Raw genomic sequence first — 19,865 nt, 5'->3', positions numbered from 1 at the left:
CTGTGTTAGTCAGACTGCTGCCATCAGGACCATTGTGCCTAATTACAATTTTGCAGAGGCACTACTGTGGCTGTAGACATCAGTTGTCATCAGCACTGCCATTAGCCCCCATTAGCTATAAAACTGGAAGTTGCCAACCCATATTCCCAAGTAGATAGGGACGCTATGAGGAAATGAGAAACACCCGTCCTTCAAAACAGCAACTGCCTCTAAAGAGTACATGAGCTGGACACAATTGTACACAGCTTATTGTCGGACGCAAAAGTACGTAAATAGGCAAATCCCCAGCAAATTGTCCTGGATAAACAAATGTTTCAAGCCTAATCTTTTAAACAATATGGGGTCTAACATAACTTGTCAAAGTCACATTTACATGCACAAATTGCATCTCACCTCAGTGAACGGAAGTCCACATTGTCTCTGAATTGGATAAGTTTATTCTTCTCCATTATAAAGGATCCAAATCATAACTACAATATTTGGTTATTCCCACCTGACAATGCAGCACAAAATGTATTTTAGCTCAACACAATAAATATCCAGAGTGCTCACTGTTTTGATTTCTGTCTTGTGATAAACAAGTTAACACCAACAAACTTTCTGCCATGTGGTTTGGCTTTGTGTACAGTGGCTGTCATTGCACTGTTAAATCCATCTATCAGTGTACACATTGAAAATCAAAACAAGGGGTGAACTCTATAGTTACCACCTGTGCTTCTATTCTTGTCCCAGTCATTTCTGAACAGTAATTATTATCAGGCCCGACAAGGGGAAAAAAAGTGTGTGTGTGTGTGTGTGTGTGTGTGTGTGTGTGTGTGTGTGTGTGGAGGGGGGGCTTGAGGAAACTCCCAGTCTGGAAAACGTTTAATCTTGGTCAGTGAGGCGTTTTTTTAGCCACTGGCCCACAAAGGAGCTATTAAACTTTCTTTCAGGAAGTGTCTAAAGTAGCAGCTCCACCCCACTTTTTAATTTGCTTATATTGTGTTGGATTTAGTTTAGTGTTTCTGGGAAGAGAATAACTTCTATTCCTCCTGCTTCACTCCATTAAGATTTTCTTTCTTGATGTAATTGGAGAAATTAGGCAATTCCCTTTGATTGTTCGATAATTGTCTTGTGTATATCTCTTATTGTCGTGTTGGACTATCTGCAAGACACTTTGGCCTGTTGGCATCTTACGTTGGGATGCAGTGATGCTCCGACTGATGCTCTGTCGTTGCACAGGAGGGCGGGCCCAGAGACAACTTTCCCAGCTGGTGATTTGATGAGCAGAGGATTTTCCAGTGTCAGTAACCCACAGCCTGTTCAGGTTCAGAGTTGCGGGGTTTGTCCTGCCTCCTCACGGTGCGCGCAACTCTCAGGGAGAGAAGTAACTTGCGCTTTTTTTCATGAAAGCCCTTTACCATCAGTGTGCAAACTGGGCTTAAGGGGGAGCAATTCTGAAGGGTCCAGTCTGGCTGATAAATACATTCTTCTAACTTCCACACATGGCGTTGTAATATAAGCACATTTTCTTTGGATTTTGGAAAGGACCGAATTTTAAACAAAGTCGCCCGTTTTCTGTGCCGCTGCGGGCGCTTACAATGGAGATGCAAAGATGGACCACCAGGTGGAAAACGAAAAGGTGGCTATGGGATTCATCGCTAGCCGCTGTGATCACGTTAATTTTAATTCTACAAACTGCCAGTGTTAGAGCAGGTAAGAGGCTATTTGTTGTTATCCATCTCCGCCACTGAGTCAAGTCCAGGTCACCTCGGACAGCTCGAGAGCGTATGGGCTGGCACACAGCCCGTAGATGCCAGTGGGATTACAGTAACCTTCATAGTAGAAAGTTGGCTCTCAACTACTACTCTAATAGATAAGATAGCCACTTAAACTCACCTTTACTCAGTTTGCACATCTTTCACCTGCGATGTATACTGTCCAAAATATCTTATTTCTGTATTATTATTGTGACTTTTTAAGGTATTTAAAATAATGTCTCGTCAAGTTTTTCGTTGATTGATAATAAAATTAAGTTAAGTGCCTGCAGTGGTACTCAAGACTGAAGATTATTGTATATGGGTCTGCTGTGCTAGTAGAATTAGTGCGTCTGTATTTTGTTGAAGTTTGAATGAGTCTCATTTAACTTTAACTTTGTGAGGTGTTAATATATCCAAATTAATTTTGAATCGGACATGGTTGCTGCTGTCTTTTTCCCGTGAGTGTCAAAGTGGGTAATGTCTGCCATTCAGGTGTGGTCAGCAGCGGGGGGGCTGAAAGTGTTGATTTCGTTTCTACTCTTAAATACTCCTGTGCTATGCGTAAAAAGTGTGGGTAAAAAGTGTGCGTAAAAAAAGGATCATTGCAGCAATGATGACGCTCATTAGCTGTATAGGCATAGTATAGGCATAGGCATAGTAGTACATAAGACCACAGGCAAAGTTTGTCACAGAAAAAGGGTTCGTACTGAATATCTTGAAAGTACCAGTGGAAACAGTTCTGGTTTTACGCACAACTTTTACGCATGACACTTGGCAATGAAACAGCCAGCCCACAAATAGTGTATAACGTTTTTTTAGTTATTCATATATATTGTATTGTACTAAATATCAGTTTACTAGCAGCCTAGTGGCTGAATGAAAAACACAAAACGTTTAAAATTGGCACATCTATGCGTTGCCTTTTTTATATCATAAATTTATACCTGTGTAACTCCAAACATAAAGGTGTTGTGATAAATTCTGAGGGTTTATATAATAACTGGGCACAAGAAAGTGGAATTCTCTGAGTGAAATTCATATTCTGGCCTGATGGATCCCCATCTTTCCACTTTATCAGGGCCAAGAAGGGGCGTTGATGGAAAAAAAAACGAAAAAAAATATCTGGAGTATTTTCTTTGCTTTAAAACCCATATGTGGGTCACATGAAAAATTTTCCTTTGTGAAATTATTGAGTTCCACACTGTAGTGCAGTTCTTGCCAGAATTAATTCATATTCCAAAGTTAATTAAGTCTATTTGAATGCATTATGTTTTTCGTATTTGTAGTGTTGACATCGGAGTAGTCATTATGCAACGTTTCAAAGACTCACTCTCTTGTATCAAAACCTTTGCAACACAAAAGTAATTTAGAAAGTATATATCTAATGTGGTTTCCTAAAAATGGGATTTAAAAGCTACAGGAGTTGCTGTTTTGTTTGTTGTAATAATCAGCCTGAAGTCAAGTCTTACCCCATCATAACCATCATTGTCCATTGATTTTGATTACTGTACATTTCCCAGAATAGAAAATAAATTGTTTAGCAGAGGACAAATCACGGGAATCCAAAGTAAAATTATCATGAAAGGGGGAAAAAAAATCTGCAGTGGCATAATTTGCCCATCTTTCTATTTAAGCTAACCATAATTGTATGATGTGCTAGCAAACGTTTACAGGCTTTCCAGTGTGCTTTAATTGCTGCCTATGCTGCCAACTCTCAGTAGATGGCAGTAACACGAAAAAGACCGACAAGACATCCCAAGAAGTTGCTGCATGACCACTGAGCCACAGAGGCATTAAGTTAGAATGTCACAGATTTCAAAGTTAATCACAAGTCTAAACTTAAACATCAAACCTTATAGTTCTGATGAGTTGCAGGATGGGGAGTCGTGAAACTTTTTGTCTGTGCAAGTGAAAATGGTATTTGAAGGTGTTGGTGTCTGCTGAAATTGCTTTGATGATTCCAACAGAGGTGTCTCATGTGACTACATGCTACATCTTTGCTTGTTTGGGTGGCATATAGTAAATCAAAAGTCCTTGAAAGCCACTTTGGAGAGGTGTCATTAAAAATCAGACTGACAAATTACCCCTCAGACAAAACCGTGGAGAGACGGCTTTGGTACCTTTTGGATGATAAAACTGTCTTCTCTCCCTTGTGGTTTCACATCCATATCATTAGAATTTGGTTTATTTCTCTTTCGGGTGGAAGGATAAAATACTTTTCAGGACGTGTTGGGGGCATAGCACAATGGCTCTATCCCCTCAAAGGCTGAAAAGTTTTTTCTTTAAAGACATGCCTACTCATTTGGGGACTTTAATGGTTTTGGGATATTGCCTGTTTTTCAGGGCTTCCGTGGCGCAATGGTTGTGGAAGGAGAGGGGTCTAAAGAGTTGGGAGGGGTGGGGGGATGGGTCTGTGGGGGGTTCCTGGCCAATTCAGCACATCTGGAATATATGAGGCCCTGAGGTATGCAGTAATGCAGAAAGGCATTCTGAAACTCACAAAGAGACCTTCAGTCCAAGCTTTCTTTCTTTCGTTCTCTTTTTTTTTAAGAACCAGTAGCTCTGTACTTGGGACGGTATTCAGAGGAGCCACAGACTATTTTCCTTTTTATGAGGCATTTTGTGTGAGGTTTCAAACCTGGCATTTGGTGCCTCAAGTGTGTCTTTTATTCGTCCTCTGTTCAAATAAGAACACAGTCTATTAAATTAATCTTTGGCAGAGTCAGTTAGAAAGCCGTTTTTACTCCCTTTGTTGACAGAGACTGTTGTGAGCTTGAACTTGATATAAAACAATCCCAAAAGATTCTATGTTGATATATATGCAGCATCTATAATGTTGCATTTCTCTGCAGACTTTTTTTCAATGCAAATAATGGCATCTGATTTTCTGGACCAGTATTTACACTCGAGTCCTTTCCATCTCTTAAAGATCAGATCTGGACGACCTCTTTATCTTAAAACTTGAAACCTGACTCTGAGCATGTGCTTGACTCGGGCAGGTTTGATTCACCGCTCGAGCTGTTATTCTTTTGGTCACAGGAGAAGTAGCTACACAGATGGGGCCTTCTCACTTTAGTCTCATGTATGTTTAAGTTAGGGGGTAAAGGGAGTGGTGCCAGTGCTATAATGGTTTCAGCATGTGGACTCATGACTCCACCCATCAACACCCCTCCTGGTCACTGAGAGCGAATAGGATCTGCACAATCAGCACTTCTTGTCTCACTGTGCCACATGACTTAGAGAATGGAAAATGTACAGTCGAGGATTTTTTAGAATTAAATTTTGTTAGCTGTTTTGATGCTGCAGAAAAGTATGGAACACCTTCTAAGGTTCTTGCATCAATGGAAAAAAAAAACATTTGCATCTTCATAAAAGCTTTCTTTGAGGTTCATAGAGTTTAAAGTTCAAAAAGTGCTTTTGTCTGATCCTTTTAAAAACCTTTCATTGAAAGTTTCTCTTTTTTCTTTCTGATATCAGACACATGAATCTAGCTCCTTCTTTTGGGAAGGGAGATTCCAAAATAAGTCTGTTATCTGCCTTTCCGTAAAGGCCACGTTGACTCTATGGGATTTTAAGCTGAGCAGTCAGACGTTGTTTATCATTGCTGGGCCTTTGAAGACGACACATCCTGCCTCTCGACTCAGTGAAAAGACAACTGAGTCATGTGATGTCTGGACAGAGTTTTGCTGGTTTTAGTTGTAGTGGTTTCTTTAACAGATAAACCACGGCAATACTGTTGTACTGATGCATATCAGACTAATTTCAGAGTCATTGCATTACAACAGTAAACAGATATTATTCAATGTGGTGCATTTAAAAGGTCAAAAAGAGTTTGATCCCAAATTCTTGAGCTAACCAACATGACTATTTAATGATCATTTTAATTCCTGACTTCATGTGAAAAAAAAATCCTAATTAAAGAGTTTGTCTATACTGTGTTATTTCATCTTGTATGACCGGTATGGTGGCTGATAATCTGGACTCGGACCACAATCTGTTAGTTCTTAAAATCTACACTTTTCACATAATCGCTCCTTGATGCAAAATATCTATTCTATCTACTATAGCCCTCTTAATGATCTTGAATTAATGGCCTCCGCTAAGTGCGCAGTTTCAAGCAAATGCAACTTCATGCCTTTAATCCCAAATGACACCACCACTGCTGTTTACACAAAGTCTTTAAAACATACACTATTAGGCTTCCAAAATCCTGCTTTAATAATCTGAAACTGACGATGTGCCTCTAGAAAGAGAGGACAACAAAGTGTGAGGATAAAAAAACTGTTGCAGCAGAAGACATATGGAACACATCTATCTATTCAAAATGAGGGGGGAGGTGTCTCCGAACTGTTGTCTCATACTGTAGATATATGTAGTTATAAACATGTCCATGTTGAACACTGCCCTTCCAGGACATTGTAAAGTCAGCAGATGTATACATAGATACTTCTCCTGCCTTTCAGTATCAGATATTTGAGCTTGTAAGGTTTACAAGAGCTGGATGCTCTATAAGTACAGATATGTTCTTGAATCTACAGGCTCTTTTGGGGAACTCTAATGAATTTAGGTTCTAAATGTGACCACTTGGTCAACATGTACAATGAGACAAATACTGTGAGACAGTGTTGATTTTTTTTTTATGAATTCTGCATGATTTTCCACAGACTGTAACTACAGTCTACAGCTATACTATGTGTTGGTTTTCATGCACATTAGTTTCCTGGCTTCATATTCTAATCAGGTGTTTGATCATACTCTGGATGTGGTGTTGTACATGTAACACAATAAACCTTGTTAACTACATCCCTTTTTATATGGTTATTTAAATATCCAGGTTTCTAATCACATTTCTACAGTATAGTTATATATCTGGTAAATTATGTTTACCTGCACACAATGTTCAAAAACACCATGTTTGACGTGTTTATATGCCACAGTAACCTGGTTTATCCAGTACTCTTGGTAGCATATCCGGGTTTCTCAAAACCAGGACAATACTTTGTCCAAGTTTCTGAAAGCAGGATTGAGATGTTTTAAGTGCATAACACGGATACTCCAAAAATCTAATCGTGATCAGACTACTGTGAAAAATGTATCCCGACCGTGAGGTATTGAGGTGTAAGGCCATTATCAGGGCAATATTATTGCATCATGCACTAATATTCCCTATTTTATTTGACACTTTTCACCTATGGGATGTACAAAATACTCAGCCTTTTATTTAGGATTTGTACCTGTACTACTTGTGTCTCCAACCCCCCCAAGCTCCCACTTCACCACCATCAAATCAAAATTCTGAGTTAGACAGCACCCGTAGAGTGAAGAATTGAGAAACAGTGTTTATGACTGTACAGTAGGCTCACCCAGGTCCCAGGTCCATTGATAGAAAAGAGCTCAGTAGAGTTTAGACGCTTGTAAAGCTGCCTCCCTCTGTGCTCCCCTTATTCTGAAAAGCCGGTCATCAGCAGCAGTGAGTTTTATCATCCCAGAGAAGCTGTGGCTCTTTGGCTACAAGGCTAAGAATAGAGGTTTGGAGGGTGGAATTAGGTCTGCTGAATGGTTGCTAACAGTTTTACTGCTGCCCTGCCAAGGCACCTCATTAAGGAACAACCGGCTGAACTGAGAGATTTTGCCAGAGGTCTCTAAACGGGCATGGGGTATAATGGGCGCAAATGTTGATTTATCATCATCGTGCCAGGTCTTATTAGATTAACTGTTAACAACCAAACTGTGCTCAAAGTATACTGTAAAATTACAAACATACATTATCTTAATGTATACTTGGATATCTTTGCATGCATTATACCGTTTAACTTTTTTATAGGCAGCTCAAATTGGTTAATTTATGGTTTATTACGTGCAGCTAGTGTAGCTTTCGCAGTCAGTTTAATGTTCTTTTCAATGTGATGTATGCAACCAGTATTTCTGTCAGACTTTACTTAGAGTTGATTATGAAACTGTATGCCTCTGATCAGGGTCGTAGTTTTTCCAAACTTCTCTGTGGCACTAAAATGCAACGTCAAAGACAAAATTTCAGAGAATTTAAACTTGTATTGAGCTGCATTTTAACTTATAAAACTTTGAAAAACTTAATACCCATTGACTGATTGAATGCAATTTGAGAGTAAATAGAAGATGTTCTTTATATGGGAAACACCCACTGAGTGCCTAACTTGGTTTTAATTTTGCTGCTCTAAGTATAATGTGGTTGTAATCTCTGTCTCCTCAGCTGAACCGGTTGATGTACTGAAGGTTCTAGACTTCAAGAGCTCTCCTGAAGGAGTGCGGAAAACACCAGGCTTCTGCACAGTTCGGAGAGGATCCAAACCCGACGTAGCTTACCGAGTTGGAAAAAAGGTTCAGATCAGTGCCCCAACCAAACAGCTCTTCCCAGGTTGGTGAACACATTTCTGATCTCTCTTTAATTATCACAATTTACACAAAACTGAATCAGGAAGAGTGGTTCCAGACATGAGAAAGGCCATCTTCCAAAATGAACCAAATAAGATGTCAGTGAACTGCACATAGGATATGTCTCCTCATTCTTTTTTATATTCATACATGATTTATACATCAAGTTAACCTCAACCTAGGAGCATTTGCAGCCATGCAATATAGTTGGGATTTTAAGATGCTGATATAAGGGAGGTATATTGCATTCTGCTTAAGTTTACTAATGTGTAATAATTTGCTGTGGTTGAAAGGAAGGCCAGTGATTCATAATAAACAAAGTGAGGCATTCATTTTGACCTGCTGGAAGTGATGCATGAAAGGTTTTATAGTTTGTACGCTTCATCTACAGGGAAAGATGAATGTCTAAACAACACATTATTAGATATTGGCAGAGATAATACAGTTTCTCTCAATGTGACAGACATCTGTGAAGACAAATGTTTTCATGATTACTCATACCAATCACTGTTTCATCAAATTGATTTGGAAGTTCTACTGTCTAGAATCTTTTGAATAAATAAATGAATAATCAGTTTCATCATGAAATTAGAACTATGCAATCAGTACATTTTGGTTCAGTCCTTCACTACAGACACTAATCTTGCAAACATTTGGTATTCATTATCTATTGGATCCTTATAAAGGTCAGTGGAGTTTAACTAGGCCTCAAGAAGCTACAGGGTATTAAAGTCATTCAGCACATGTTGTGGACTGGGATGTAAACTCTCCAGAAAGAGAGTTTTGTTATTTGATTTTTGGGGAAACTGAAAAACTTGAAATCTCTTACATAAGATCAATGAGATGGGGATGTCTGTTGATGCTTGCGGACTGTGTTTAATGAAGTGTCTTTCCTTGTGTCTGATTGCCGTCAGACGTATGCAATAAGCAATATGTAGTTTATGTAGTAAAATCTATCTGCATTTTCATAATAAATGTGCATCATGTGGGTTAACATCTATTGTCCAGCCTGTTGTGAAAAATGAACTCATATCCATTTTGTTAAGAAGAGATCCACCCAGAGAAACATAGATCAGCCTATTTGAATATAAAGTAATAAAATGCAGAAGAGAAGAACTCTTAGCTGTTACCCAGTTCCAGTGATGTTATTGTTTTTTTTATTTAGCTTGGGAATATACATGGCTATGCCAACATTTAATGTAGGATCATATATGACAATATAATCCCAATAATTTTATTCTGTGCAGAAAGAGCTCCAAGATGTCTGCTAAATTAAAGTTAATTTGTTAAGCAAGCGCAGAGAAACTTATTTAGAACTGAGCCTGTTAAACAAATTACCCCAGTCTGTGTAGTACATATAAGTCATTTTGAATTTGGCTGAATTTCAAAGGACAGAATTAAAGTGAAAAAGGGCAGTTTAAGGTGTTACAAAGTGGTTGTATTTTTGGCTTAAACTTCCACCGCATCTTTTATGTCCAAAAACATAAATTTGAGAAATGTAGTAAAACTTGAGAGGTGAGGCGTTGGGTCTGCCATGAAATAAAGTGTCACATTGTCCTCGGTCGGAATAATTAGACTTTTATTTGATAAGGATTAGTTATTTTTTCATTGAACCGAACTGTTATGGTTTTCAGAATATGACATTTGCTTAAGTTTTTGTATTCACAGCCCTTGTAAAATAATGGTGGCTGCATCAGCACTGTTGACTTCTTTCAGAACATGCCAAGGTTGCTTTCTGCTCCCATAATAAACACTGCTTCAGTTCCAGTTGTCTAGACTTTGAGTTTTAATGTGAGAAGAGAAAGTTAAGGAGCTAATAAACTTACCAGTGCTCTCTTTAGCTGTTGCTATATAGTTGCCCTTGCATTTGCATGATTACAAGGACAGTGTATTTGAATGAAACACTATGCACAAGCACGCTGTGCAGTGGAATACCTCTCGTTCTGATTTTGCTCAAACATAATTGGCAGGCTGGTATATTTACAGCAATATAGCTTTCACATTTTGAAAAAATATGCTTATTTGCTTCCAAACTGTAAGGCATGAGATATATGGGAACAAGCTAAATGTCTGCAAAGTAAACTTGAAGAGCCAATAATTAGTTAGACAAACAGTTGTCTGGCGCTGTCCAAAGAGCATACCCCATGTTTAAAAGATGGATGTACAGTAGCCTCCAATTTGAAAAAAATAACCCACACTTTAGAGCAGCTTTAAGCCTGCTGTCTATCCGGGAACCCAGCGGGGGCAACTCGTATGGCTGCAAAAAGAAGCCAGTTTGTATTTATGTGTACGGGAAAATAACCCTTCTTCCTCTTAATTTGTGACCTCTGTAATGTTTTCTTAAAAGTTTATGAGTTTATTTAATAGAGCGCGTTGTCAGTTCTGTGAAATATCGTCCCGTTCTGAATAAATAGATGATAAAACATGTTAAGCTTTTGGGCAGGGCTGTGTTATTGACACGCTGTTACCCTGTGAGAGTGGGTAGTTTTTGTCTTTCTGTGCTTCTCTGTCTGTTCCATTACTCACTGCTAATCCCCCGGAGTTAAGAGGGGATGATGGTGACTACCAAAATGCTTATACATGTCCACCCGTGCTGTTACAGTCCATGACAAGGTGGTTAATGTCCATCAGTACCTTTCAAGCTGTCTTGTTAATTTGCTCTATCTCCTATGTTAATAGTTTACATAGATCAAAGTAGTCTAAAATGCTAAACTAAAAAAGGAACGCAGATCAGTTGTAAATTGAGAAAACATTCCCCTCCTAACTTTCTCATGGGAATAATTTCTTGAATGTAATTAGAAATGATGTGGTTATACTGTGCAGTTCCCACATGTGGAATTATATCAATCTCAAGCAGAGCAGCTTTGTACAGCTTTAACATTTACCCTGATTTCTTAAATCACACATCCACTAGTTTTTACTAACAACCTGCTCTCCCACTTCTTTTTCCACCTTTAGGGGGGATTTTCCCAGAGGATTTCTCTGTCCTGTTTACCATCAAGCCCAAGGCTGGCCTTCAGTCCTTCCTTCTTTCCGTGTACAACCAGCAAGGCATCCAGCAGCTCGGTGTGGAGGTGGGCCGAGCCCCTGTCTTCCTGTATGAGGACCAACATGGCAAGCCCACCCCAGAGGAGTACCCTTTGTTCCGCTCCATCAACCTTGCTGATGGCAAGTAAGTGACTGACTGCCTCTCAGAAACTCTTTAAAACACTGGAGGTAAAATATGGGTGGCTTCGCTCATGCATTTAAAAGCTGATTTAAAAATCTTGAGTTTGTTGTAAAGCTTTTAGAGATTATCTCAAAAGCAAAGCAGCATGGTTTGGAGCTCATCATGATCATTATGTCAAGATTTATTGGATATACTTCATGCAAAACAAAACTAGTCTGCTTGAAGTATTTTCTCAAGAACATGTTTAACTACTCTGGTCTGGTGAACTGACTTTTCACATCTATTATCATCATGTGTTTGTTCCGTAATTAATACCACATGTAGCAAGTCAGACAGTTATGGCAATTAAATTACTTGCAGGAGTTCGCAGCCTTTTTTTCAAGATTATTTACAGCACACATATGGAGTAACTCCAAATTTACATATGGAGTAATGTTTAGGATCTTCATGAATAGCATCTCTTCAATGGAACCAATACAAATGACTGTTAAAAGTTACCATTAATCATTTACATAAATGCTGACAGAAATGTCTTGAAGTGATTTCACGCATTTGACTGTAATAAATTATATCGCACATTTCAGTTTAGCTGTACTGCACAGTTGATCTTTTAGCTGAATTTTTTCAATGTATGTAGCTTTTTGTAGTTTACAAGTCAAACAATTTGAAACAGGTGTGTTATCTTTTTTTTTCAATTTGTTTTCTGTTGCCCCAGTTTTTATGAAAAGACTCATGTTAACCTATTTTTTTTAAACAAATACTGCTGATATTTGAATTTAGGGCGAAAACAAGCAACTTCTGCATCACTCTGAACACCACATCAGTACTTTATTCTACAGTTTTTTCCTATTCGAATGATCTTTGCCTCTTTTTTTTCCACTTAAATGTCAATGCAGCGAAAACAACCAACTTTCTTCTGTGAAGGAACCACAAATAGATTTAAAATGTTCATTCTAACATGATAAAAACATAACAGTTTGTAGCGTCGGTGGCTTACATTACTGTCTGGCTCTGTCAAAGATGAAAAAAGCAAAAAAAATTGCAAGAACGAGTTTCTGTAGGCCAGACTAACAACCTCTGGAAAGATATGCACATACAATCATTACTGCAATTATAAAGTAAGATTTTCTTAAACAGGAAATGGAGGAGTGTTTTTGGTGGATTTCTGACCTCCCTCTTTGTTGCACAGATGGCATCGAGTTGCTATCAGCGTGGAGAAGAAGAGTGTTACTATCATTGTGGACTGTAAGAAGAAGGTAACCAAGCCACTCAGAAGAAGCGACCAGGCGGTAATTAGCACTGAAGGCATTACCGTCTTTGGCACCAGAATCCTGGATGACGAGGTCTTTGAGGTAAGACTGAATGCCTCTCACCTGAGAACTCACACTGTGTTATTAAGGTTGGAATGTGAACTGGTGGGACACGTTTGACATTTGTGGATATTACTACTACAAATACCTTTTTGAGTATGCAATAGTTGTACACAAAGGCAAGATTTTTTATTCAGGATACTTCCAGATTTAGTTTTTTTTCACCATACTGGTGTATGGTATTTTCTGAGCAGTTGACCAACACTGTTTGAGTGGGGTTTAGTTTAATCTCAATAAACACTCCATTTGGATAGTAAAAGAGATGGAAAATATTTTCGGAAAAACATCTTGAAGCATGAGATGTTTTTGTTTGTGATGACGCTTTAGCTTTTTGGCTCTTACAATGTATCTGCATTCAAACAGGGACTGGGACACAAAAAAGGAAGCCTTGGCCTAGATATATACACTCATCATTTGTCAGATATCTGCTTACAGCACCAGAATTCCTGAAACATTGGTTGTTGGTTTTAGACGATAGCTGATGAATTCCCAGGTAGAATTTAGGAAGTTGATTTATTTAGTATGAAGGAAGAATCAAGACGGTTTTAGATGAAGTTAGCAAAGCACCGGACATACGCTTTTTAAACAACTCCACATCTTAAACCTCTCCCCTTTAGGCCACTCTCATGCAGGTCTTTTTTCCCATGCTGGTTAGAAGACATAAGATATCAATAGATATCTTATAAGCAAACAAAATAAATGACATACTTATAGATAAGATTGCTTTATCTGTATCTGTCTCTTTGAGCTTGTCCTGTTAAGTCCTGTTTAGAAGAATAATATGTGAACAATAAGGCCACACAATGACAATCATAAGCTAGACCTTAGTGATTTGACAAACATTATTGATTTTATCAATGAAGTTTAGTGGCTTTGAAGAAGGCGACATGACAGCACCTTCAAGTACAGTGGCTCCCCAGCTTTACGAAACTCAGAAACTAACTCTTAATCTAGCTTTTTAAGATCAAATGGCAGTTAAGATTCAGTGACAGGACAGCTTGCTTCTACCCTAAGATTGGTTCAAAAACAGATTGTCAAGGTAAAAAAAAAAACTCTTTATACCAGTTTACCCGGCAGCTACTTTTTGCTGCATGTGTCCTAACTATTCAGAAACATGCAATTTATTACTTTTATTTCAGTATTTGGATTGAACAACCAAGCTTCAAAGGGGTTGGTAGCTGTGCTTTTGAATTTTGAGGGTAAAGATAGCAGCTTCCTTCTGATAATCATTATGCAAAGTTGGGCTAATCGCTTCCTGCCTAGCTTCGTTCTCAACCTTAAGACACAAGAATAAGAGGGGTTATCTCTTTATCTTTTAATCCAAGTGTTGGCAAGAAAGTTTGTTTCCCAAAATATTTTTTTCATGGGTTGCATATTATAAAACCTGAGAATAATTTAAGGATCTAAAGGAGCTAATGTATCATTCCTTCAACATGTAAGACTCTTATAAAGGTGTGAATATGCACAATTTTAAAAGATTCAAAGGAACACACATTTGAGACTGAAATCTGCCGTGAAATAATCCTAAAGACACATCTTTCATAGACATGAACAACTATATTGCCTAGATATCAGCGATTTCACAGTTCTGATTGTGCTTGCACGTAATTGAAAGCACACTGTGAATCTCACTCTCACTGAATCTCATTTTCCATTGTAAAAGGAACACTATCGGTTTCTTTGACTTACAGTCCAAACTCTTTAACGCCAGACATTTGATTTTGTCTGTCATTAACTTTTGCACAGAGTAAATGGAATTTCATTGGCCAGAACAACAATATTGGCTTTGTGTGTATATCTTTGCCAAGGCCAATTACACAGTGTGTCGTTCAAAGTATTCCTCTCATTTTCTCAACACTGGTTAGAAATATTGAAATACTTAACTGTAAAAGTGAAGCAGAAGTCTCTTAGGCTTTAGCTGCCTATGCTTTGAGGTATCATTCTTTGAGTAACTAAGATAATCAGACCTCAGAATATCAAACTAAATGTTGCTGATCTGATAGTTATGAGATGGAGGTTTTTACTGTAGCTCCCTGGTTTAGTACAGGTAACTTTGAGTTTAGTGGAAAAAGTGAACAGAATGCAAGCATAGAAGACAATAGGCTCCCTTTGATGTCTGCATGTGGAATGTTGGCTAACTAGAGCAGCCTGCAAATGTTTGCCTCCAGGTCAGAGATGACTTTCCACTGTGAAGGCAGCTGAAAATGTGATGCAGCTTTTCTACACTGATAGGTTTTAGGCAATCAGATTATTACTCTCATATATTGGTTTAAACATTACAGTCAGTGCAAGGTCATGATGAAGTTATTATGATTTACAACTTTGTTTTGTACATATTGTACAGATTTAGTGTGATAAAGTAAAGTAGCTTTAGCATGTAAAATTGAATACCGCAATGATAAGATCTGGGATCGTAATTATGGTAATTAAGAGAGGATAGGATTATATCAGACCTAGCACTTTCACTTTGGACTCAAGAACAGTTATCTGGCTTTTTTGGAGTTCTTATTGTTTGAACACGCATTACACTAAATTGTGTTTAATACCAGAGTGATTTGTGTTGCTCTCTTTTTTTAAAACTCAGAGGGGAAAATAATACCTCTTCCTGCAAATTTCAGGCTTGTTGAACATTGCTGGAGGGTTTTAATCTGAGCATCACACAATAGCAACGCTGCGGTGGCCCAGCCAGAATTGCTCCAATATCATAAGCTGTGATTATTTCCACTTCAAGCTTAATAACCTTAGTTTCGCTGATTACAAAATGGTTACTTCATGGAAAACACTCTTACTTGCCACAGCTTGTTGGTTAATTACTGTGAATCCCTAAAGATAAAAATGTGTTTAAACTGCTGAGGCTTGAAAAGTCTGTTAAATGAATTTTTCCACAAAGATCTAAGCCAAATGTTTGGTTTAAACTCTGCTTATAGGATTTAACATTGGTATCTATTCTAGGTATGTTTTCCTTTTTAGGCCACGGTCCGGACACAACACAATTGTCTGTATTATCTCAATAGGGAAAAAAAGAAAAGAAAAAGAACAAACTGAATGTCTGATATGTTTAGAAAAATCTTATTAATTCATGTTTAACTCCTTCAGAGATAAAAGATGACTTACTTTTAAAGAAAGATAGTTCTATCACTGTTGACTGTTGATAGGATTGCATGTTCATTGTGTAGCTAGAGAAGAAGATGTGTGGTGAGTTAACAGATTTGTCAGTTTACACAGTATAAGATATAGAGAAATTTAGCGTGGGAAGCAGGCTTCAGCCTAATTACAGAGGTTCGCAGTGAGTTTTCTCACTAAATTTCCTATGAGCTCGAAGCATATGGTTACCTTACAGCTCTAGATTGCATGAGCAGGTGTCAGAGCTGGAAGCACACAGAAGAGTGAAGGCTAAGGGAAATTATGACCAAAGTGTGCTTAGTTTTGGCTGGGATTGCACAGCAGAGAGATGCTCACTGACCGGGTCTCCAAAAGCCTTTTTAATCTTTTTTTAATACTTCTTTTCAGACTTAAACAGATCGTTTGTTTGCATTGAATGCTTGTGTCTGTGTCAGTTGGACAGGCAGAGAGGGAGGTGAGGATACGTTGTTTATGTGCCTGTCATCACTGCATAGCACATCATTCCAAAATGCTGTCCCTCGAGCAGGACAGACTTTGGCAGGAGAATAGCAATAGCCTGATTGGCTTAAAGCCTTAAAGTGAATCATTGTTTATGGTTGAGTTGGCAGGAAGAGGAACATCATGACTGTTTCTCATCTGCCTCACTTTTCACCTCCCAGTGCCTGTCACAATATGTGCTGGTTAGGGCTGTGCAACTGGAATATTCCTATTTTGTGTTATTGTTGCTGAGAATGCCATCACTCACTGCACATGTCATATTTCCATCATGCATTTCTGCAAACATGTAAGGTGTGTTTGCTGCTTATCATGTAGTCAAAGTCTGAGGCTTCAAAAAAGTTTTTTTAATTTCGTATACTTAATTCTTGCTTCTGTCTGACAGCCTTGTCTCTGCACAGCTGAAAGGTAACCCAAAGCGATTCCTAAAAGCATATGCTGATGGAAAAAAGCAGAGCAAGGAAAACGAGACAGATGGAGAGAAGCGAAGAAAGGGCGGGCAGACAAGCAAGCAGATGGTTGAAACAGTTCAACAGTTTTGTGAGCTGCTGGCAAGCAAAATGTTTTAATATTTGAAGGGCGCAAGCCATTTCTATGCCCCGAGTGCTTGAAAGGAAACATTATCCCTGTGTTGACCACAAAGGCTGCATTTCATAAAACACAAGGAGAAATCTGGAGAGCATTAGATGTTGTTCCTGCTCGGTGCTTCTTGGTTAATTGTTGTCCTTCAACAGTTTTGAAATTCCTTCTCTCAATTTAAACTCTGCATTTTTTTGGAGGAGCAGCATTTTCAGATCATTTGTAAAAACTGTTGAGGGGTGTGTACATGAGGTAACAGTAAAATGAATTACTGGTGAGTGTACAAAAGATAATATGAAATTACACATCTTCTGTATTGAAAGCTGAAACATCTATAAGAATGACACACTTAATTTAGCAGCATTTTTGTTTGTAACTTGTAAAAGTCAGGACTATTGTGTGCACAAAGTTTCCTGGGCTCTACCAATGAATTAATTGATAAACAAGTTTATTTTTACTAATTATGATTGGAATAGATGGATTTGACCACATTCAAATCTGTTCATAACCAGTTTAAATTTTTATGGCATAGATAAATTAGTACTTCTGCTGGAAGTAACAGATTTCTGTAGGTTTGCATAGTCTGATTATTTTTACTAGTTCATTGTAATTGCATACAGATTTATGGGGATTTGTGTACTTTGGATATGCCTGCTGAATCTGTACCAAATGCAAAAGTTCTTCTGCATGGTATTTTATGGTAACCCAATGATAGCCCTTTCTCCTGTCTCGGTCCTCCCTAAGATTATTGATTTCAGTTATTTAACCCTTTTAAGGGGAAATACAAACAGTAGATTAAAAAGCTAAGAAAAACACTAAACTAGTCCTTGAATACTCTGTGTAATTACTAGTAAATCCATTGATAAATTACTGTTGTTATAGACACCACTGCAGTCAAGGAAACACAAATTATATGAATAACAGAACCCATAAATGGCTGTTGTCTTAAGGTTTCCACATGATAGTACCATGCATTTAATAGAGGCAAGATGGATGAGTGTTTTTGTCTGGGTGGAGTAAGTTGGCTCACCTTACCAGCTGTTAACCGGTGCTCTCCTTCTGCTGCTCCGCACTCTTGACTTCAATCTCCAGGGCCACATGGTCTGTCCCTGCTGTGTTTGGGCTCACACCACTGATGTTCCAGTCCGTGGTTTCATTTCTTTTGGTTGTATGACAAAGACAATAACTTTAACCAAACAGTTTTTCAAAGGGAGAGAAAGTACACAGAACAAACTGAATGGCTGTTACAACACAATTCTCAACATTTCTCCATTTTTTTGTAACAATCATGAGACTCTTTTACATCTCTCTCAACAGTTGACCAGCTCACACCTCTCCCAAAAACTTTATAGACAAGAATTGGTGTTGAGAAGTGCTGTGTCGCAATGAATAAACTACAAACACAAATCTAGAAAGACACACACCCTCAAATCCCCGAAAATATTGTGGAAAAGATGCCTGAGAAGATTGGCTGCCTTTAACTCTCAGATGTTGATTAAGTTTGTAAATCAAGTATGGTCTTAATTTTGTGGAGTCAAAGAACCAACTGCATCTTTGTTTATGTCTCTAAATTAGCTGAGCAAAGACAGGACGGGAAAGCCCGTGCACCGTCTATCATCTGTGATCTTGTGCCAGCAGGAACTATCTGCATCTAATCAAAGTTTTCATTTCTGAGAGTGATTGTATGCTTGATAATGTGGGCTTATATTCAGATGTCAATTACTTGCTTTATCCAAATCTTCACACACACACACACACACACACACTTTTGAGTGTCAGTCAGAAGCTCATATCTGACTCAGACTTTTCTTTTCTTTGGTCATTCTGGGTTAATCGATTTGTTGCAGTGCAGCCTAGATAGATGATATATGCCATTATATCTGTTCTGCTAAGCAGATCCACGCTATTGCTGTAGGTCATTTGTGGAATTCTGAGGAGGAGCCTCAACATGTGGCGAAGATATGTGCAATACAACTTCAGTTACTAACATCAACAAAAGCCCTGATATGTAGACAATACTTATCTATATGTATCCTACATGTGGTTGTTACCACAGTATCCTACATGAGATAAAGTATGGAAATGGGGCACTGAACGTGCTGATCAGTGAGTGTGGGGGTAAATGAATCACTGCCCGCCTGTATTAGTGGGTTTAGTTTAAGTCGTCTCTTGTAAAGCCCTCTATTTCAGGTTATGGTAAATGCACTGTTGTTTCATGCAGTTCCTTTTCCACTGAGCACTTTTTTATTGAAAAGACATCTAAGACGTCTAAGGTTGTGGGCTAAAGTTCAAAAGTTTTCTCAATGTTGTTGATTACATGTTCACATTCAGGCAACATTTAATCGGGATTGGTAATATGAATAGAAATGATTTAAATGATAATCATACTGTACTTGAGACCTTCACCTTACTTGTGCTAAATTAATGAGCAACGCAGCTGTGATGATGCCACGAGCTTCACCACAGTTTTGTATTTCTGATCTAAGGGAACATTTGGTCTGTGGAATAGCTGAGGCTGTGATTCCTAAATCAAGTTAAATTACAATTATTCTTCTCTATGCTCCAAATAAGTCTCGATAAATATATAACGTCATGACAACAAACATTAAGTTCTTATGCCGCCACATTAAGGCAATGAAGCTTAATTTGTTATTTTACATATACAGTATGTATTTGACAATTCTTTCACAGTGTCCCAACAGCATCTTGTTGGCAGCATACTGTCTTTATAGTTCCACATTTCAAAAGAAACATCACATGTGTTGAAATGAAAAACGTCAGATAGACTACATTCATCTATTAGTGAAATACGTGTTTGGAAAAAAAATCTTAACTAACCAGTATTTTTTTCTTTCATCTCACAACTGAAGGAAGTTGGACAGCAAATCAACCAGTTTTCAACCAAAAGTCCACACTGAAATGCCAGTTGGTGTTTCATGTTCTCTGTGACTTCAGTATCTTACATGTTAACAGTTGTAG

At 38.2% G+C, this 19,865-nt stretch overlaps 1 protein-coding gene across 4 annotated transcripts in view; it reads left to right on the top strand.

Annotated features, from left to right (window-relative positions):
- The first annotated feature begins 1,304 nt into the window (after positions 1–1,304).
- The window catches only part of col11a1b (collagen, type XI, alpha 1b), a 77,199-nt gene continuing 58,638 nt past the window's right edge, over positions 1,305–19,865 (top strand). For all 4 annotated transcript variants that reach the window (XM_075482956.1, XM_075482955.1, XM_075482954.1 and 1 more), the window contains exons 1-4: positions 1,305–1,695; positions 7,969–8,133; positions 11,109–11,322; positions 12,509–12,671. In XM_075482956.1, coding sequence (XP_075339071.1) covers positions 1,581–1,695; positions 7,969–8,133; positions 11,109–11,322; positions 12,509–12,671 — 657 coding nt within the window. In that variant the 5' untranslated portion in view covers positions 1,305–1,580. The remainder of the gene's footprint in view (positions 1,696–7,968; positions 8,134–11,108; positions 11,323–12,508; positions 12,672–19,865) is intronic.

Source organism: Odontesthes bonariensis, chromosome 14 (assembly GCF_027942865.1).
Source record: "Odontesthes bonariensis isolate fOdoBon6 chromosome 14, fOdoBon6.hap1, whole genome shotgun sequence".
NCBI classification, from domain to species: domain Eukaryota; kingdom Metazoa; phylum Chordata; class Actinopteri; order Atheriniformes; family Atherinopsidae; genus Odontesthes; species Odontesthes bonariensis.
This window is presented reverse-complemented; position numbering and strand designations above follow the sequence as displayed.